This window comes from Rana temporaria, chromosome 13 (assembly GCF_905171775.1).
Source record: "Rana temporaria chromosome 13, aRanTem1.1, whole genome shotgun sequence".
Lineage (NCBI taxonomy): Eukaryota > Metazoa > Chordata > Amphibia > Anura > Ranidae > Rana > Rana temporaria.
Window position 1 is genome coordinate 99830453 of NC_053501.1, and position 22708 is coordinate 99853160.

The following is a 22708-nucleotide window of genomic DNA, read 5'->3' on the forward strand; positions in this document are numbered from 1 at the left end:
TCCAACGGCTGCGAAAGCGGTGCAGGCTTCAGGAACAGCCCAGGATTCGGTGACCCCTGGCATATTGTCATTTGACCCCCAAGGGGGTCCAGACCCCTAGGTTGAGAACCATTGTTCTAGTGCAAGGTCCACTTTAATAGGGTGGCTTGGAGCTCATAAAGATAGAAATTAAAGAGGAGCTCCAAAAAATGAAGTCAACAGCTACAAAGATTGTAGCTGCTGACTTTTAATAATAGGACGCTTACCTGTCCAGGGAGCCCGCAATGTCTTCACCCAAACAGACGTTTCCATCGGCTTTGGGTGCAGGCGCCGGCATCTTAGGTAATGAAACCAGCAATGAAGCCTTGCAGCTTCAGAGTCAGTTTCCTATTACGCATTTGTGAATGGTTCCGCCGAGGGGGGTCTGGGAGGAACGAGGGTCAAACCTCCAACTCAGCTAGCTGCGGCGATCTGACCGTAAGTGGGAGTGGGTACCTGTCAAAAACCAGGTACCCAGTCCTCCCCAGAAAGTACAAAATGTGGCAGTGGAAGGGGGGATGCAAACAAGTGGAACCTCCCCTTTGGATGAAGGCCTGCTTTAAGTAAAGATGGTGTCAGCAAACCACTTTAGGGCAAGTGCACAACGGCTTACCGCCATCTGCCGAGTGTTCAAGTAAGAACATGCCATTAAGTCAGTGGTTAAAGGGGTTGTAAACCTACGTTTTTTTTCACCTTAATGCATCCTATCACACGGGAGCGCGCCCGCAAGTTAACCCCCTCAGGAGGGGGTTATCTAATGCAGGGAGGAGCCTCTGTGGGACCCCAGAAGAGGTGGACCGGGGCCTCTCTGTGCAAAACGTACTGCACAGTGGAGGAAAGTATGATTTTTTTTTTTTTTTTTTTAAGAACAAAGGGGGGGGGGGGAACCTTTAGTGTCACTTTAACTCCTGTCCTCAGGACCCACTAAACCCGCCAGATTTTAAGTATTACCTTGGGGGAGATGCAGACTAGAATACTGCAATCACTGAGCAGCAAATGATATCACCTGTGATGTATTTCAGTTATCTTGCAAACCTGGCCTGTTAGTGGGTCCTGGGGACAGGAGTTCAGAACCACTGCATTAGGTAGTAGGTAAGAGGGACAAACAAAAACAAAAACCAGGCATGGTGTGCTCCAGGGCCTATTACTAGATTTGTATTTATTGATGAGCTGTAAATACAATTTGCTGATAAATGAAAAAAAAAATTAAAAAAAGTGACTGCCGATTATGAATGCATAATCCTAAATAGGAAAAAAAAATTGCAATAGTTGACCTTTTAATTAGAACTCGAGTTGAGTAACCCATTTGCTGTTAAATATGAAGACTGTGGTCCGAATAGGCCCGATGTATAAAAACTAAAGGAAAGAGAACATGTTCTACCCACACCAGCTGGCATTCAATTTCAAGCCAACACAGAAAATCTGATTGGCTGCTGTGGGCAACAGAGGCTCATTTCCTATAGTTATCTAAGGAAAGATTACAGCAGAGTTCTTTGTTAATATCCAGGTGAAAAACACGTTTTCCAGGTAGGTTGCTTTGCTTGGAGATCCATTAACCACGTTTGTCACTAGAAAAGCCCCAAAATGTAGAGTGTTTTGGACAAATCAAGCAGTTGTGGGGTTGATGTCCATTCCGCAGCGGGATTTTACAAAGAGGCGAGTTTGCGGTCATTCGGAAGATGTGGGTAATGGTTGGAGTCCGGTGTTGTGAAAACACACACAGCTCAGGAGTTCAGGGGATCTGTTGGTGTCCAAAGTTCGAGGTTACATTTCAGTAGCGGGAAGTGCAGCGTGGGTCAGAGCCGAGAGAGGTCAGTCCGTGGTCTCCAGTACTGACTGACTCAGGGCCAGGTCCCAGTATTGTTCCGCTCCGTGCTTCTTAAAATGTTCCCGGGCCATGTTCTCTGTGGGGCACTGTTTGAATTTGATATCTCCAAAGCTGCGGTCTTTGGCCGTTCCCTAGAAATCAGGAAGTCGTATTTTATCACTGGCAAGAGAATTTAAAGCAATACACCATCCAAAATACAAGAGAGAAATCAACATGATGATAAAAATGGGGGGGGGGGGACGACAAACAACAACCACAACCACCACCTTTGACATTCATTAATCCAAAAATTTCTCCAACACTTTTTTTTTTAGATTATGAGTGCTCAACCTGTGGCCCTTCAGCTGTACTTGTAGCAGAACTACAAGTCCCATCATGTCTCTGCCTTTGGGAGTCATGCTTGTAACTGCAAACCTGGCAATGCATCATGGGACTTGTAGTTTAACAGCTGGAGGGCCACAGGTTGAGCACTCATGTTTTAGATCAGTGGTCATCAACCCTGTCCTCAGGGCCCACTAACAGGCCAGGTTTGCAAGATAACTGAAATACATCACAGGTGATATCATTTGCTGCTCAGTGATTGCAGTATTCAGTCTGCATCTCCCCAAGGTAATACATAAAACCTGGCCTGTTAGTGGGCCCTGAGGACAGTGATGAAGACCACTGCTCTAGATCTTTGGCCAGCCTCATTTAACCCACTTCCTCTGAACCCAGATCATCTTACGCCCATCCCCAGCTTGTGATTGGACAGCATCACTCTGCAGGTTTCTTTATGCATATTTTGTGTCTCTTTATGTCGTTTCTTCCTCTCACACTCCAGCCTTGCTGTACAATGACGGCAGAGTGATGCGGATACCAGTTGGAATTAGGATACTTGTTCTCGGGAATACATTTAAAGCGAATGTCCATGGTTCCTGTCACTTTAAATAGTTTGTTTGAATCAAGGTGGTCCAAACTATTTGCTTCACAAAGTGCAGCAGTGTCTCTAAGCACTGTATGTAAAGCTGGTAACTTTAGCTCCATACAGTACACAGTGCTGGGTTCCTTCTGAGAGACAGACCCCCCCCCCCCCCGCGTCTTATACCCAGGACAAAACAGTCTGGCGCTCAGCCATTCATAGGCAACTTTGTAATCTTTGAATGTATACAAAGTTTCCTCTGATTGGCTGAGAGAAAGGGGTGGGCTGATGACATCACACACTTAGGAGGAAGCTTCGTTTTCATTCACAGATTACAAAGCTGCCTATGAATGGCTTTGTGTCTCTCAGTCAGACTGTTTTGTTTCGGGTGCGAGATGGGAAGTCTGTCTCTCAGACGGAGCCCACACTGTGTATTGTATGTAGATGAAGTTACATGCAGCACATATAGTGCTTCCCGCTAATGGAGGACCTAGTAAAGCAAATCGGTTGTTTGGACCAGCTTGGGCAATTAAGAGCACCAAGTGTAATTTCTGTCTGCTGCTTCCTTCCTTCCTTCCTCTGCCATCTGCATGAGCCACATCTGAAAAGTTTTCCTGAAAAGAAGTGACAGGGAGGGATCTGCAGATGATAGACTGCCCGAGCACTGTTCTTTTGTGTGGTGTGAAAAGGGGGTGTCCCTTCCCTCCAATCAGTTTTTAGAGCTCTTCAGTGTGTAACTTTAGGTCTGATTTTTGTACCAGAGTTCCCACTTCTTCCAATTTGTTTAACAATATAAAGAATCAGGAAGTACGAGACCCCTAAATGCTGGTTAGTAAGGCCTCATGCACCCGGAGCTCAAAAAATACCACTTATACAGGCGTTCAGTGTTATTTATACTTGTAAAAGTACTCAATGTTAGCCTATGTGACCATGCAATCATAGGTGTTTACAGGTGTATTTGAAGAGAAGAGATTACAGGAAGAAAAAACCCACCAAAGGTGAATTCTGAAAGGAGCTTTTGAAGCTGGGGTTAGAAGCTTGTTGGTTTCTATGCAGAACTGAGCCCGATTTTGCGCTTTCCAGCTTTAGTAAATAAAGCCTATTGTGTACTTAAAAGTAGGGTGTGAGTGAATAAATTTATATATCTCTATTATATATATATATATATATATATATATATATATATATATATATATATATATATATATATATATATATATATATATATATATATATATATATATATATATATATATATATATATAAATATAAATCTAATGTTATTACAACAGAAACAAAAAGCCAATTTTATATATTTTTTAAATGCACGCTTACAGTTTTTACTTTTTAAGTACAGTACTTTTTTTGCACGCTTTTCTAAGAAAACACTTTTTTCCAACTGCAGCAACGACACCATCTGCATGAAACCTGTACACACCTTCGGAAAGAAGGCCATTGGAGCTTTTCCTCTTGTTTCTCAGGCAAGAAACCGACACCATTGATCATGTTCATTGTCTAGAAAGGGAATATTCTTCCTACTGATCATCAAGCCAAGAAGCATGCTTCTCACTCTCCCCCAATGTAAAAGGAGCCCAATAACAACCACCATTGTTATGGGCATTTTTCTCACTGACTATCAGTGCAATCTAGCTCTTTTCTCACTGACTGCTAATCTGGTGCAACCAACAAAATATGAGCTGAAGTTTTAATCATTTTTAGCAGAGGTTCCCAGGGCCCTGATTATTATTTCAAATGTCCCTCCACTATAATAGACAGGGACTAATGTAATATAGTTCTGTGCGCAGCGTTGAGCACCATATAAAATAGAGACTACAGCGCAAAAAACTGGAGACCCGACACCAGATCATTATTTTAATAATAAACTCACATAAGGATTACTTGGTGCAGAGAGGCTTCTGCTGATAGGTACTGTAAAAGCATTTACTCACCTCCCATACTAAAGAGCACTTGTTGGATTTCTTTACAGTTTCTTCATCTGAATCATCATTAGCTGTCAAGAAGAAAAAAAAAAAGTTTAATTCTAGAGGGCACCAATAACCAACCCTTTTATATGTCAAGCAGGTTAAAGCGGAGCTCCACCCAGAAAACAAAGCTATGCTTGTTTGCACCCACCCCCCCCCCCCACATTTGTCACTTTTTGGGGGGTACCTGGTTTTGACAGGCACTTCCAGGTAAGATTGCTGCATATGTGACACATACAGGTCCCAGGAGATGGTGGGTCCAATTAGTAATTGGCCGTGAAAACTGAAGGCTTCACGGACGATTCCCTTAGTTAAGATGCAGTCGCCTTCAGCCGAAGCTGATTGAAAAATCATCATCTTGGGGTACGGACATTGCTGGATCCCAGGACAAGTGCCTGTATATTAAAAGTCAGCAGCTATAGTATTTATAGCTGCCGACTTATTATTTTGTCCAGACTGGAGCTCCTCCAAGTTAGTAGGGATAGTCCCAGCAAATCTTAAAGGATAAGTTCACCTTTTATATAAAAGCACAATTTTTTTTTACAAGGAAAAAAAAAAAAAAAAAAAAAAAAATTAATAAAAAAAAAAAATCTGCACTTTATATTACACTGGAGCCTGTAAAAAACGTTTGCCCATACCTCCCATACAGGCAGGAAAGTTACAGAATTGCATGAAGGATCAATGGACAGCATTCACCAGTGCCCTCAGTTCATTTCAAACTGCAAGACATCGGCCGCCGTGGACAATGGAACTTGTTACATAATCAGGTAAAAAAAAAAAAATCCATCTAGTTCAACCCCCCAAAAAAAAACCCAGCAAAGCACGATTTCATTTGCTACAGAAGGGGAAAAAAAAATTCCTTCCCGATCCCCCCGAGAGGCAATCAGATGTTCCCTGGATCAACTTGTTAATTAGTTCATTCACAAAACTCTGAACAAATGGCTGCACGGTTTTCAAATTAGGATAGTGGATGCGGGCAGAAGATCAACACACTATATATATATATATATATAAGGACTTTTTGCCTATATGCTTCAATTTAATTCTCCCTGCTTGGTTAATGCTGTGTTAGAGGGAAGGTGATTTCAGGTGTGACTCACTCCTCTGCTAACAGGCTGTTGAAATGTTAATTGATCTATTGTGTGTGTGAAGGAGACCTGTGTTTACTGTGATTAGAAGGGGCTCATGTTAATTATTCTTATTGCTTCATTGTGGTAATTATCTCTTCTATATGCGGGGCCAAGCTGTCTAGATAACGTATTCTGTTACAACTAGTAATTACCTTCACTGATGTCATTATCTAAAGAAAATGTGTTTTCAGGGTCGGCTCCGAAGTGTCTGCCTAATAATCTGTATGGAAGCCCCAGTGTGAGGGGGCGGAAATTGTCATTGTAACAGCTTTGTAAATTACATATAAGCTGTGTGTTATACCATTAAAGTCTGTCTTGTTCCAGCATTAAGCCTTGGCTCATGTGTGGATGATTCTGTGATTTTCTTTTATGGAAGAAGGGAATGCTTGACGGGGATATCATTCTAATACCGTCACAATTTATATATATATATATATCTTCAATATAGGCCAATATGTATTCTGCTACATATTTTTGTCAAAATAAAAAAACATAAGCGTATATTTATTGGTAATCTAAGGTTCCAAGTCCCGATACGTGTCCGGGGCTTAGAAATCCTCAGCTATATAAGATCCAAAATGTCCACAAATGTCATCATGGCAATTGTTAGATGTGTGATGATATCTTCATGGGCTTACAGAAGAATGTGTTTAAAAATCAATCATCATACTAACCATCTGCCTTAGAGTTTGTTGCCTGCTCGTCCCACTTTATTCGAGCGAGCATCAGTCGTTTGAATTTTTTCTGAGATTTAGGTCCTAAAAAATAAGGATTAAAAACAGGTTTGTAGTAGGAATTTAACAGTGATAGAAATCCATGATATAACAAGAGTCAGACTGTACAGGGGAACAACCCTATGGGGATTATTTACGAAGGGGAAATCCACTTTGCACTACAAGTGCACTTGGAAGTGCAGTCACTGTAGATCTGAGGGGGGACATGCAGGGAAAATAAACATAATTTTAGCTTGCACAAGACTGGATGACAAAATCATCTTCTCCTCATTTCAGATCTACCCCTTATGCCGCGTACACACGATCCTTTTTCAGCATGAAAGAAAAAAAAAAAAGACGTTTTTTCGGCATGTAGAAAAAAAACGAAGTTTTTCCAACTTCATCAAACAACGTTGCCCACAAACCATCGTTTTCAAAAAAATGCTCTAGCAAAGCGCGGTGACGTACAACACATACGATGGCATTATAAAGGGGAAGTTCCATGCGAATGACGCCACCCTTTGGGCTGCTTTAGCCGATTCAGTGTTAGTAAAAGACGATTCGCGTTTTTCTGTCTGTTACAGCGTGATGAATGTGCTTACTCCATTACGAACGCTAGTTTTACCAGAACGAGCGCTCCCTTCTCATAACTTGCTTCTGAGCTTGCGCTGGTTTTTAACGTCGTTTTAGCCCACACACGATCATTTTTTACAACCCGAAAAACGACATTGTTTAAAACGTCGTTAAAAAATGCAGCATGTTTGAAAAAAATAAAAATAAATGTTGTTGTTTTTCAGAACCCGAAAAATTATGTGAAGCCCACACACACCATCATTTTAAATGACATTTTTTAAAAACAACTTTTTTTTTCATGCCGAAAAATGATAGTGTGTACGCGGCATTAGATCTAGACTGATATAGCGGCTGATTTTTGGCACTTTTTAATTAATCGGCCGATTGTTTAAAAAAAAAAAGCCAATTTACTTTAAAATGTCCTTATTTCTTCTGAGAAATCCTCACTTCCTATTCTTCTGTCTTTAACTCCACACAGTAATGCAAGGCTTTCTCCCTGGTGTGGAGTGTCGTGCTCGCCCCCTCCCTTGGACTACAGGAGAGTCAGGACACCCACGAACACACAGCTCCTTTATCTGCAGCGTAGAGAGCGTCCTGGCTCTCCTGTAGTCCAAGGGAGGGGGCGAGCACGACACTCCACACCAGGGAGAAAGCCTTGCATTACTGTGTGGAGTTACAGACAGAAGAACAGGAAGTGAGGATTTCTCAGAAGAAATAAGGACATTTAAAAGCAAAATGGAAGGATGAGGTAAGTGAAAGAGGACTACACTGAGGTAAAGGAAGCCATTTATGGGAAAAAAATAAAATAAAAAAATTGTACCTTTACAACCCCTTTAAGAGATGACAAGTTTTAGAAATATGGTTTCTCTTACCTCCTTCTACTACAACGACATTAACATCTTTATGTAACACTACTACTCCCGTCAGGTATAGCTGATTGGCGTTGGCTTCAATCTTGAATTTTTTGGCAAGATTGCTTAAATTGCGGATTCTGGAACAGAAAGACAAGCGCTATATTAAAAAAATGTATTAAAGCGGAGATCCGGCCACAATTTCACTTTTTAAATATAAATACCCCTGTAATACACAAGCTTAATGTATTCTAGTAAAGTTAGTCTGTAAACTAAGGTCCGTTTTGTTAGGTTGTTACAGCATTTAGAGACTTTATAAAATAGAAATTGACTGGGGCCATCTTAAGTGTGGGCATCATGAAGCCAGACTGTATGACTTCCTAAATTTCAGCCTTGCAGATCTCGCACATGCTCAGTGCTGCACAAGCAATGTAATAGTTTTCAGATCAGGTTTCAGCACCTGTACTGTCCAAGTCACACGATTCTTCGAGACTGGGGAGTGCACAGACTCCTGGAAAGTTACACCCACTACATTCCCAGGAGTCTGTGCGGTGTAGGTTAAGCACCTAGGTGCAGGAAGAGGGAAGATTAACTATTCTGCCTAGCAACAACACTTTGAAGGACTAATGACATTTTTTTTTAAAACTACTGATGTAATGTTATATTTATGGGTGGAACTCCACTTTAAACACACAAATCATATTTATTTTTTTCCAGACACCCTAGAGAATAAAAAATGTCACACTGCATTTGCACAGCGGTCTTACAAAGGCAAGTTTTTTTTTTAATATAAAAAATAAATAAGAAAACAGTAAAGTTAGGCCAATTTTTTTTCTATATTGTGAAAGATAATATTACACCAAACAAATTGATACCAAACATGTCATTCTTCAAAACTGCACCTGCTTGTGGAATGGCGACAAACTTTAGCACTTAAAAATCTCCATAGGCGACGTTTTAAAAAGGTCTACAGGTTACCAGTTTTGAGATACAGAGGAGTGCTAGAATTATTGCTCTCGCTCCAACGATTGTGGAGATACCTCACGTGTGGTTTGAACAGTTTTTCTGTGTGCGAGCACGGAGAGACAGGGCACTTAAAATTATTTTTTCCTAATTTATTTCACTTTAATTTTTACACAAATTTTTGGATCACTTATTTTTATTGCAAGGAATGTAAACATCCTGTATAATAAGGCTTACCTGTTAAAAATAATATCTCGTAAACCTGCACAGTTTAGGAGATATTCACCCTGACGTCGGCGGCGCATGCATTCTGAAGGTCTGGCGTATCGTGCCAGAACTTCAGTTTAGACCAATATGTATTCTTCTAAACATTTTTTTTTTACCAAAAATCGCAATAAGCGTATATTGATTGGTTTGCACAAAATAGGGAATAGATTTATGGCATTTTTATTATTTATTTTCTACTAGTAATGGCTGCGATCTGCGTTTTTTAGCGGGACTACGACATTGCAGCGGACAGATCCGACACTTTTTTTTGGGACCATTGATATCTATACAGCGATCAGTGCTCTAAAAATGCACAAATTACTGTGTAGATGTCACTGGTAAGGTAATGGTTTAACACTAGGGGGCAAGTATGTTCCCCTAGAGGTGTTTCTAACTGAGGGGATAGGACTGACTAGAGGAGGAGACAGATCATTGTTCCTACTTAGTAGACGATGTATGTTTACATACACAAATCCCCGTTCTGTCTCTCAGGCCGGCCATCACAGGTGGCCAGCGGACATCGCATCTGGAGGCCACGCGCATTAAAGTCCCTGCCGTGCAGCGTGTACACGTGCCTACTAGGGCACTTAAAGGAGCAGATGTACAGCTACAGCGGGAACGTGCCAACCTGCCGCCATACGACAGAGGCTGGTAGGCAACTGGTTAATGTTAAGTGCAACCTAACAAATCAATAAGGCGTGGTCCAAACTCAACATTTACAGGGGTAAATCTCAAAATGTCATCTACTTTAAATGCCTATATCTACTGATTATTTTAGGTGCAGTTTTCAAGGAAGGAAGCCCCTTCCTAAATATTTATTCTGTGTATACTACCTATAAGATGGCAAACAGGCAGGTAAGACTTTGTTACTGCAGAAGAAACATAGTATATCTCTTCTGTAATAGCCTGCCTGTTGACATTTTTTTTTATTCCAGTATAAAAGCAGGACAAATGAATTATTCCCATTCCTACTTTAAATTTACGAGTTGAAATTCCATTTTAAATGTGGATGATCAAGGCCGATTTAACAAAAGTAAAAAAAAAAGAAAAAAAAGAAGGGGGTAGCAAATGAATCCCCAAATATTGCTTTTAAGTTTTTTTTCTTATCAATAAACAAACACGCTCCAGGTTTTTATACCGGAACAGTCTAATCATTTACAGACAAGTTTTCCTAGCAAAGATCGGTGCAGCCTACCTATATACAGAGACATGGACTCCTAGTGTTATATCTTCTTTTAATTTTTTTACTTTCTTTTCTTTCCTCTGTGCTGCTGTTAGTTTTCTGGCTGCATTGGCTTCTTCGTGTGCCCTGTAAAAAGAGAGGGAGTGCAAGAATGATTGGAAAGGTTCAGGATGCAAAGCTCTAGTCCTCGAAGGAATATCACCTAATAAAAAGGACCTATCCAACAAAAAAAATTTGGTGCCATCAGTTAGTTGCCAAAACAAAGTAGGACTTTTGTACTCAACACAAAATCCTTTGTGGTCTTCTCAGCTCTGGCAATCAGTTCCAAGAAATTCAGTAAGGGCCCTTTCACACGGAGCGGATCAGTAATAATCCGCTCCGTGTGTCCGCTTTGCTCAGCGGGGATCCTCCGTAAAATCCCCGCTGAGCTGGCAGCTGACAGGGTGGTCCCCGCACACTGTGCAGGGACCGCCCCGTTTCCCCTCCGCTCTCCCCTATGGGGGATCGGACGAACACGGACCGTATGTCCGCGCTCATCCGATCAGATAGACGGAAGAAAAATAGGATTTCTTCCGTCTGCAAATGCGGATCTTTGCGGAGGCGGACAAATTACGGGTGTCAGCGGATGTTCATCCGCTGACACCCGTAATCACATAGGGACCCATGTATGTCCCGTTTTCATCCGCAAACAGACGGATGAAAATGCGGACATACAGTCCGCTAGTGTGAAAGGGCCCTTAGGGTAAGAAATCCATTTAGACTGTATTAAAGCCCAGCTGAACTCTGTATCGTTTAATTAGATGGGACCCAAGCAGTTTACATCGGGCCGATCCAGCATGTTGCCTATTGCCGGCACCGTCCGAATCGGTGCGACGGTAACTCTGCGGCGCCGCACCGATTCCCAAAAGTAGTTCCTGCACTACTTTTGGTGAATTTGTGGGCGATTTCAATAGACATCTGTGAATGAACCAGAACTGATGTCTCTTACAGTGGGGCAAAAAAGTTTAGTCAGCCACCAATTGTGCAAGTTCTCCCACTTAAAAAGATGAGAGAGGCCTGTAATTGTCATCATAGGTATACCTCAACTATGAGAGACAAAATGTGGAAACAAATCCAGACAATCACATTGTCTGATTTGGAAAGAATTTATTTGCAAATTATGGTGGAAAATAAGTATTTGGTCTCTTCTACAAACAAGATTTCCGTCTCTCACAGACCTTTATCTTCTTCTATAAGATGCTCCTCTGTCCTCCACTCATTACCTGTATTAACGGCACCTGTTTGAACTTATCAGTATAATAGACACCTGTCCACAACCTCAGTCACGCTCAAAACTCCACTCAGTTCCTGCAACAATTTATGATGGTTTAGGCTGGGTTCACACTACTACACTACTTTCATCCTACTTTGCTCTGCTACATTGGTCCTACATTTATCCTACATTGGTCCTACATTCATCCTACTTTCATGAACAGGATACTACTTTGGTCCGACTTCAATGATATTCAATGGGCCTGAAGTAGGATCAATGTAGGACCAAAAGTAGTACAGGGAGCATTTTCAAAGTCGGACCGACTTGTGTAGGATGCTACAAGACGCTCTCATAGGGAAACATTGAACACAGAGCAAAGTAGGATGAAAGTAGTGTAGTAGTGTGAACCCAGCCTCAGGAATCCGTCTGAACCACTGTAATATGTGGACCGTCAAAGCCAAGTTTGTCCAATAGAGCCCAGGCCAATACAACCGAAGCATGACTAAGTATTCTTTAATGGGGAGGCCATGAGAATGCAGTAGGGTCGATGCAGGGCCCAGCACATTGGTAACCACCCAAAGTGCAGACAAGAAAATGTGCCCAATTAGGCATGTGCTCTTAATGTCCACAGAAGCCAGAAAGTCTGCCTGGTGAAGGGAGGCAATGACACACTTGGTGGATCCCATGCAGAATTTCTAAGCTCAAATCAAGGCATTCAGAGCTTTGAGATCCAATATGAGACAGCTGCCCCTATGGCTTTGGAAACAGAACAGTTTGGAAGTAAAATCCTTGAAACCTTTTTGCCACTGGAACTGAGGCAATCACCCCTTGGTCCAGATGACATGAGAGGGCTCAATGGAGATCTGCTAATCTGTGCGGTGGACACAGAAAGTTTACGTGTGAGAAACCAAGGAGTGGGCATGAAGTTCCAGTTAGTAGCCCTGGAGTAACACCTTCTTTGGCCACATGTCTGAGATGCAAGCTGCCCCAAGTGTCCACAAATGTTAAACTTAGAGATGAGATTAAAAACCACCAGCAGTCTTTTACAAATGTTTTAAAAGTACAGTCATTTGCTCTATGCGTTCTGAAGAACATGTAATGCTAGCAAGAACAGACCTCTAGAGAGGGCTTCCACAAGCTCATCATGTGGGTCCTTAAAGACTGGTGCATACTCTACTAGTATGGCAGCAGCTTTGTTAAGGTGGAACCACCTCACTCCCAGTAACAGTGCGACGCTGTTCATTTTACAATGAAATTGAACAGCAGCGTTGCCATTTACAGGGTAATGTTAGACTATCATGGAAGTTTTACAAGCCCAATCCCAGCTAAAACTTTAGGCACTTACAGCAAGTATTTTGCTGTAACCACAACAAAAGCCAACAGATGTAAGCACCCACACACCAGTGCAACATGGTTTCTCCCAACCCCTCTAACTGCTACGTAGTTCCAATTAAGGTAACATGCTGTCACTACACATTACAGTTCTGGAATGTGTAGTGGCTATAGATCATCTAGTGCATGGGTCTTCAAACTATGGCCCTCCAGTTGTTCAGAAACTACAATTCCAATCATGCCTTGTCATGTCTGTGTATGTCAGAGTTTTACAGTGCCTAATGGGAAGTGTAGTTCTGCAACAGCTGGAGGGCCGTAGTTTGAAGATTCCTGATCTAGTGTATTGGTGTATTTGTTGGTTTGATTGGTCCTAAAACAAGAAACAGAAAGAATACATAGGTTTACTTACTTCTGTCGCTTTGCCATCTGTGCTCGGACATGGGCTTCTATTCTTGTAGGGTCTTGGACAGCTTCAGTTCCCAGAACTCGCATTAGATTAGATATTCTTACTGAAAAACAAAAAATAAAGGGAGATCAACTGTGAGCCTAGATCACGTGTCTATAAATAAAAAAAATCACAGGAACTGGGACCTAGTTAGAGCTCTATTCGAACACATACATTGAGTACAATGGCATCAAACTTTTACCCTTGAATAATAAAAAAAAAAAAAATATTCTACAGGTTGCATGTTTTGAGTTACAGAGGAGGCCTAGGGATAGAATTATTGCTCTCGCTCTGATGATCGTGGCAATACCTCACATGTGTGGTTTAAATCCCATTTTCATATGCGGGCGCTGCTCATGGATGCGGTCGCTTCTGCGCGTGAGCTCGGCACATTAAAAAAAAAAATTGATTTTAAAACGGTTTGATAAAAAAAATTTAAAAATTGGGTCACTTGTATTCCTATTACAAGGAATGTAAACATCCCTTGTAATAGAAAAAAGCATGACAGGACCTCTTATATAAGAGATCTGGGGTCAAAAAGACCTCAGATATGAGACCTCAGATCTCATATTTGAACTTGAATGCATAAAAAAAAATGTTTTTTGAAAAAAATAACAAAAAAAGTCCCTTTAAGACGTATGGGCGGAAGTGACGATTTGACGTTGCTTCCGCCCTGTATTGATATGGAGACGGGTGGGGGCCATCTTCCCCTAACTCGTCTCCATACACAGCAGCTGAGAAGACCAAATTGCCCCCCCTGCTGCCAACGGCTCCGGTAAGCCCCCTCTCCCGCCTCCGATAAAAGTAATCTTGCAGCGTATCCACCGCAGAGACCACTTTTATCTTGTAGCGGACTGCCCGCTGAAGAAGAGGATACCGGTGTTATGGTAGCTAGCAAAAAAAAAACACTTTACGATTTTACAAAAAAATAATATATATATATATATATATATATATATATATATATATATATATATATATATATATATATATATATATATATATATATATATATATATATATATATATATATATATATATATATATATATAATTTTTTACGGACAGTATCAACACAAAGCAGCTCATAAAATCTACACTGCCACTTACCTTTGGGTTCTGGTGGAGGCATAAGTCCTAATCTTACTTTCTCCTGCAACTCCTTCTGAGCCTCCCTCCTCGTCTGACGCCGCAATTTCTTTTGTTCTTTTTGGGTAAGGTAAATCCCGAGAGACACTGGAGCATCTCTGTCAACTGAGATAATGACACAAAGTGTATTAAGATACAGATAATCATCCTAGAGCAACTTCACAGCCGAGGAAAGCTGGCTAACCGACTGTACCTGGTGGGTTAAGCTGTGCCGGGTGTTCCACAAGATTTGTGATTCCATGAAATTCTTCCCGCCTTGCTAAAGCCTCTGTTCTCCTAAAGAAGAAAAATTAAAACAAAAAAAAAAAAAAAAAACGAATAAATACCTACATTTTTTATGGTACCCACCTCAAGGTCTTTACTGCAAAAAAAGGAGTGGTAAAAAGCTCCAATAATAAATCAGTTCTCTTAAAATGATTCTACTGCCTAAAGAAAACCTGTCCTGGGAAAAATGTAATGGACCTTACATAATATTCAGTATAAATAATTTTACAGAAAGCAGCGAGACTGCAAACATGCAACAGAAGACAGCAAGACTGCAAACATGCAACAGAAGACAGCGAGACTGCAAACATGCAACAGAAGACAGCGAGACTGCAAACATGCAACAGAAGACAGCGAGACTGCAAACATGCAACAGAAGACAGCGAGACTGCAAACATGCAACAGAAGACAGCGAGACTGCAAACATGCAACAGAAGACAGCGAGACTGCAAACATGCAACAGAAGACAGCGAGACTGCAAACATGCAACAGAAGACAACGAGACTGCAAACATGCAACAGAAGACAACGAGACTGCAAACATGCAACAGAAGACAGCGAGACTGCAAACATGCAACAGAAGACAGCGAGACTGCAAACATGCAACAGAAGACAACGAGACTGCAAACATGCAACAGAAGACAACGAGACTGCAAACATGCAACAGAAGACAGTCAGGGTCTACAAGAAAAGTGATGAACAATGAAAAAAAAGTAGGATAGGCCGAAATAAATCAAACTATTTAAAACTACAAGAAGCAACTGTAAATAATTTTCTTACACTAAGAGCTTGAGTAAAGCACCAAAGACCTGAAGGCAGTACACCAGGTGCTGAAGGGTCTCAAGTTCAGCACCATAGATTAAAGTCATCCATAGACAGTTTGAATCTTGGCCGGTTCAGTAAGAACTGGCAGAGATTCTAACCATGTATGGGCTGGCTGAATGTACCCAAGGTAAATCTATCAACTTGGGTACAACCAGCCTGCTGAATTTTACATGCGATTCCTAGTTGGTGTTATAGTCGCTAGCAGTAAGCACTGTGTCCTCCCGGCGGCAATGGCTTCCCCCGCAGAGAAAACACAATGGCTCCGTGGGAAGGATTCCCCTGTCAGCACTGTCTGCTGATCGGAGAATCAAGGTGGTTGTAGGAAAGAAAATAATTTTGTCTATAGCCGGCCTTAGAGACTGTCACTGTAGAGTTCTCTTCCAGCCGGGTCAACTTTTCACAGAGATCTATGAACAGAAGGCTACAAGTCCCATCTGCCACTGCAGTAGGAGGGATTTCCAGGTCTCAACTGACCACGTCAACATACTTGTTGTGTAGTCTATTGTATAAATTCCTTCAGCTCCATAACAGAAGGTATGTACCTTCTAGGGAAAAGTCTACAAAAGACTGTGCACTGCACCTGCAATGCGATTATTGCAGTTGCAATGCGATTATTGCAGTTGCAATGTTTTGCAGGTTTCAATGCAAAAAGTAAATACAATTAATTTTTTTATTTTACCAATGTTGCTACATCTATAATTTTTTTTTTTGCAAAAGGTCAACTATGCCCTTAAAGTGGTTAAGCCACTCTAACACTTGTATACTATCTCCTAATCCTGTGTGGGAGAATATATATATATATATTATATTATATTATATATATCAAAAATGCAGTTTATACCTTATTTCACGTGACAGGCCAACTCTCTCCTCTCCCCGTTTGACAGCTGCAGCGAGCAGAGCCGAGATCTCCCCACTGATGAGAGCCGGCCAGTCACGTGAGCATCGCTCTGAAATAAGGTATATAACGGGTGTTTTTTTAATTATAACACACACACACACACACACACACACACTGCGGGCACACACACACTGCGGGCACCATCACTAGCTGGCAGGCAGGGAGGGGAGGGAGGAGGACAGGAGAGACAGCAGATGACGAAGGCATGTATACTGACCATGGTGTCAGGGCTCAGCAGCCATGATTATCATGGTCAGTTTGCAGAGGGGAGGGCATAGCCAGGCAAGATCAGCCAGGTATTTCAGGTGTTACAAGGGGCCAAATTACACAGCACAAGCACTGTGCTGTAAAAAAAAATGCTTAAAAAATAAATGAATTCTGTCCCTTTTTTAAAGGAGTTACAAATACTTTAAAGTCGGGTTCCAATCATAATTTACAATATTTTTAAATAATCTCTTTTATCAGTCAGCTCTATGTAACCTATAAATAGACTTACTGCGTCCTAAATCCCCACCGATCGCCCGATTTTTTTTACGAAAGAGACATATTAAATCATTGAGGAAGTTCTCATTTTGCTTGTGGGCATGTGAAGCACAAGCAGTTACTTCCTGGATAGCGGTGACGAGCGGGACCATCATGAACCACTCGTCCCACGTGCAGTAAAAGCACAACGCAGCGCCGTAAACCTTTTGGGTTGTCATCACAACGGGCGGCGACGTCGGAAGTGCCCGCCCCGTTGTGATGGCAATGAGGAAGACAAACAGTGTTGGATGCCATGGAAGCTAAACTATGGATAGGAGAGAAGATAGCATTCGTGATGTTGTACAAACTGCTTGTTACCCTGCAATGTGCATGTGACTGTGGCCAAACACACATAACAAAGGGCTATTCCAGTTCTGAAAATGGCGCCAAGATACTCACTGAATCACGTCGCTTCCTGCCTTGAAGTACTGCGATTCTAGACCTAGGGGAAGCGCACTGTATCCTGGGAAATGACACACATTACTCAGGAGCAGTAGCGAGCTGTGGAGCCGAGGGAGGCGACGACACAAGCCAAGGCAATTCAGAAGGCAGATTTCGTAGGACCACATAGCAACAGGTATTTTCAGGTGAGTAAAATGTTTTATTCCCCCCCCATGTATAATATGCAGATTAATGGGAAAAAAAATTTGGATGGAAACTCCGCTTCAAGTCACCGACTTTGAACAAGTAAGTTGTTCAGGAGATACGACTACATGCCCCAACATTTACTCCAAGTAAGCCAACTGTAATGAAACCAAATGATTTGCATGAACTGGGAAAGAACCATGTTCAGGATCAATGGCAGTATGTGGAGGTCAATACAACATAATGTCTTTAGCGTCTGTGTACCAATCACTTACAGTTCACTGCCGGTGGGAAGGATGAAGGAGTCCCACCATTCAATCTCTGGGATTTCTCCTTCTTTCAGCTCCTTTTTGGGTGCGATAAGTGCTAATCTGGTGGAAGCCTGGATGCCAGTTTTCTTGGCAGCCTGGGAGATTTCCGCCTGTAGTTTTTCCAGCTGAGCCTGTTTAACGCAAAAGGTGAGATTTTTCAGTAACATGTCAACCATCTATGTATAAAGTGCAGGACGGAGGGCGATTTCAGTATAGGTAAAAGTATAGGAAAAAGGAAAAAACGTAGGTACCTTTGTCCGCAGCCTCTGAGCTATTTTCTCAAATTTCCCCTTTTCATAAAACTTAAAGCCCCGTTTCGGCCTCTGTGCGGGTGTGAACTGAACGCGAGGGTCATAAAAGCTGTTTGCCTCCAAATCTTCTGAAGGTTTCTCCTTCAGCTGTTGTTTGAACTGTTCCCTTTTCACAGCTCGGATGTTGGCTTTTAAAGTAGGCATGCGATGGGTCAACTCTATCTCTTTTCCTGTGGCGTCTACCGTGCGGCCCTGGTCATCCAAAATAAGAGGAGTGGGTTTTGATTGGTCCTTTAACTCTACTTTCCTATAAGAGACAACAACACATAAATGAGTAATCCTGCACAGCTTTAAAAGTAAGATACTTCAAATCATCAAGTAACATGAAAATCGACTGCTTAATTCAAATTGGAGTAATCTTTGGCGTCAGTGACCGCAATAACGCGTCACTGGTTTCAGTGTCCGCAATACCACCATCATTGAGGTCAGTGACCGCAATAACACACAATATATATATATATATATATATATATATATATATATATATATATATATATATATATATATATATATATATATATATATATATATATATATATATATATATATATATATATATATATATATATATATATATATTAAATAAATATATATATTAAAAGCCAGCAGCTACAAATACTGCAGCTGCGGACTTTTAATAAATGGACACTTACCTGTCCATGGTACCCGTGATGTCGGCAGCAGAAGACAGGCAATCGCTCGTCTCTCGACTGCCCCTGCCGCCATCCTCAGTGAGGGAATCAGGAAGTGAATCGTTGCGGCTTCATTGACACTGCGTATCCGCGGTGTTCTGGGAACTGTGTGTTTCACAGAAGACAGCCAGGGGGGACTGCAAGGGGCGTGGGTTATATTATTCAGGTATCTGCACCCCCTCCCCCCTGAAATGTGCCAAAATGTGACACCGGAGGGGGGTTCTGAAAAGCGGAGGTTTTAACTTTCTGTGGACCTCCGCTTTAAGAGAGAAGTTTGGGGTTATTGCACATTTATATCTTACCTAGGTGGAAGCAGCATCAGTCCCCCCCCCCCCCCCCCCCGCACCTCTAGCTGTGAGCTGAGTTCTCACAGCTCTATGCTCTGCCCCCCCCCCCCCCCCGTGTTCACTGGAGAGCTGGGCTGTGGAGGGGTTGGGAGTGGGCGGCTCAGGCTCTCAGCGGCTCACCGAGAGGCTGAGCCGCGTGTCGGTCCTGACTCTATAGTCGTGATGATGCCCGAGTCTGGGCCCGGCTCTGACATCAGCAGGCAGCGTACTTCAGCCCCCTATCTGCTGGAAACAGGTCACAAGAGTGAAAAACTAACTGAAGTTTTGGCTGCACTTTCTCCTTTAGACTTCCTTGACACTGAGGCAGTTTTCAGGCATTTTAATCGCTAGAAATAGCACCTGTAAAGCGCCTGAAAACTGCCTCTGAGTCATTGCAATGGGTGCTTTCACACCCGAGCGGTGTGCTTGCGGGACGTTAGAAAAAGTCCTGCAAGCAGCATCTTCGGGGAAAAATGGGAGTATACAGCATTTCAAAAATGCCCCTCCCTATTGCAATGAATTGCTTTGGAATCGCCTGAAAAGCGCTTAAACAGCAATAAAGCACTGCTAAAATGAGCGGCACCAATGTAAAAGGGGTCTTAATATTTGCCCCCAATATATATCCATATAACCTTTACATTTTAAGTCACAAAAGCTATAGCTCTGTAGCTTACTGGTTACATACTGCCAATCAATTATGAAGGATGTGAAATGCCTTTTTAAAGTGTTTACATTTAGAATATCAGGAAACAGGAAGAACAAACTGGTACTCACGGAGGAGCAATTCCCATGGCGTGCAAGTTAGCCAAGCCCACCATATTGGCAGTTCCTAAAAGGTCAATTTTTGATGCCAGCTTGGCTTGGATTTGGGCCTGAAGTTCAGCCGCTTTTCTGGCTTTCTCAATTGCGTCGTTCATGAATGTAGCAGCTTGGGATGGCTGGATGGTGTTACCAATGGAAGACCGTTCAGGCTGGGAGGATGAAATTTTGGACTGTGCAAAACAAAAAAGGAAAACAAAAATGTTAAAGCCGAACTCCAAGCAAACAGTTAGCTAAAAATATAAAATTAAATCAATACATGTAATATAGAAAGATACGGTTTACAAATGTATGATACATTTTGTAAACCCCACGATGTTACTATATTACATATATTTTATTTATATTTTTAGACGGTATACTCTGTCTCTATTATACCCTGATTAAGGAATTGATCCTGTATTTCCGAAACATGTTGGGAGTAGGAGTCATTTGGTCACTGTATGACTAAGTGCGTATTTAAATGAGACCAATCTGGGGCCAACCACCTTCTATTTCACACTATTGTACATTTATTATATGATGGTTTGTGTTTTTTATTCAAATACCTATGATTCAATGGACTACATTTTGAAATCTTTTTTTTTTTTAACAAAAGTAATCCCCCCCCCCCATATATACTATCCTAAAAGTCCCATAGGTGGTTCCTTCTTTTTTGGTAAAATATTCTAAATAGAAAACCTTAATTTTGTTTGCAAATATTAAAGATTCTAAATACCAGCAAGAATAAGTCCTTACATTTAAAGAGCACCTGTCATTTCAGATCCATCATGGCAGCGCCTGTTAGCGGGCATCCACTCACCTGCTGCCGCCCCATCCCTCACCTTGTTGTGTCACTGCCACATCACCAGCCATCCCATTAAAGTGAATGGAACGGTCGGTGAGTCAACAGCGGGTCAGAGGAGCTGCTGCGGGACAGAGAAGACAGTTGCGCTTTAAAAATTATGATTTAAAATCAAGCCTTTAACTAGTGATTTAAATCATGTCCACTCTGCTAGGAGGTACAGACTGAATGAGTCAAGTAAACCTTAACTGTAAAGAGAGGAACCCTATCCTTCAAGGCACAAAGTCTTCTCGATACCCTGCCTAATCCCCCTAGAAATCACAGAATGAGACACGACACAAGGCACCCCTTGTGAGAACCAGACGACAGGAAAATAAGATGATCCAAGTTTCAGATAGAAGCAGTTTCCAAAAGGTAAACTGCTTCCACCACATTCAAACAGTGGAGAGAAAGCTCTTAAAGGGGTTGTAAAGGAAAAAAATGTTTTCATAATAAGCATCCTTTACCGGCAGACATTCCTCTTTTCACTTCCTCATTGTTCGTTTTTGCTCAGAAGTTGCTCTATTTCTTCTCTGTTCTGTTCACTTCCTGCTTGTCTGATTTTACTGACCACCGTGATGGGAGGCTTTACTGCGGTGGTCAGTAACGTGCTCGCCCCCTCCTGGGAACTACATCTGTGTGGCAGGACGCTCTCTACATGTTAGAGACTTCAAGGAGGTGTGAATTACTGGGCGTGCCGCAATGCATACTGGGAAATGTAGTTCTTACATGAACGAGCGCCGCAAACCAGGAAGTGAATGAGAGAACAGAAACTAGAACGCTGGAGGTGATATAGATGAAGGAATTTATTAGGTATTTACTAGTTTTTTAACAGAATCATTACACTATTCTGTCTACCTTGCAGACATTAATATTAGGCAACATTTTTTTTCCTTTACAACTCCTTTAAGGATGATTTCTAAACCAGTCAATGAGAAGGCAGGACAATGTCCCAATTGAGGTGAAAAGAAAAGTTAAAGTAGCTGTACCCCCCCCTAAGAAAAAAAATAAAAAAATTTTAAGAAAAGAAATGCTCCAGTTACTCTAAAGCATGAATAAACAGCATAGTGCTTCTGCAGTGTAATTTGTCCCTTCTATGTGCTAAAATACCTGGTTGATCCTGCCCAATCCCGCATCCCTCCTAGTGAACAAACCATGGTAATTATGGCTGCTGATTCAGGATACCTTGGTCAGTTTACATGCCTCAGTCAGCTCGCAGTCTCTGCACCCTCCCTACCAGCTCAGTCGGTGTAGTGAGAGCCGATCTGCTCCCTGCCCCTCCTGACACTATTTTTGCTGCAATACATCCCCCATTACTTATATCCCCCGCTATCTAAAGTACTGTGTGTCCATATTTCTCTTTTTCTATTATAATCCTAAATACCTCCTTTCACAGTGCTGCTCTGCGATCAGGTGACCGCCAGCTGAAGTCAGAGGGGAATCTCAGCTCCTTCCAGGAAAGGAGAGCAGAGGGGATCACATGACCGCAGAGATATATATATATATATATATATATATATATATATATATATATATATATATATATATATATATATATATATATATATATATATATATATATATATATATATATAAAAAAGAAAGAAAGAAAGAAAGAAAAAGAAAGAAAAAGAAAGAAAGAAAACAGTACTTTAGACCTTCAAAAAAACAGAGATGATACAAGTAATGGGGGTGGCTTAACCACTTTAACTTTAGGAAGAGAGGAAGCCTTTAGGTCTCAAAACTA

General features: G+C 41.6%; 1 protein-coding gene across 1 annotated transcript in view; it reads right to left on the bottom strand.

Annotated features, from left to right (window-relative positions):
* Positions 1-1507: 1507 nt before the first annotated feature.
* PRPF3 (pre-mRNA processing factor 3) overlaps positions 1508-22708 on the bottom strand; it is a 41514-nt gene continuing 20313 nt past the window's right edge. Inside the window, exons 6-16 of the mRNA XM_040333629.1 lie at positions 20094-20311; positions 18242-18548; positions 17955-18121; positions 14777-14859; positions 14545-14688; positions 13400-13499; positions 10419-10532; positions 8015-8133; positions 6531-6614; positions 4694-4755; positions 1508-1977 (exon numbers count right to left, since the gene is read on the bottom strand). Of these exons, the coding sequence (XP_040189563.1) occupies positions 1831-1977; positions 4694-4755; positions 6531-6614; positions 8015-8133; positions 10419-10532; positions 13400-13499; positions 14545-14688; positions 14777-14859; positions 17955-18121; positions 18242-18548; positions 20094-20311 (1545 nt within the window). The 3' untranslated portion in view covers positions 1508-1830. The remainder of the gene's footprint in view (positions 1978-4693; positions 4756-6530; positions 6615-8014; positions 8134-10418; positions 10533-13399; positions 13500-14544; positions 14689-14776; positions 14860-17954; positions 18122-18241; positions 18549-20093; positions 20312-22708) is intronic.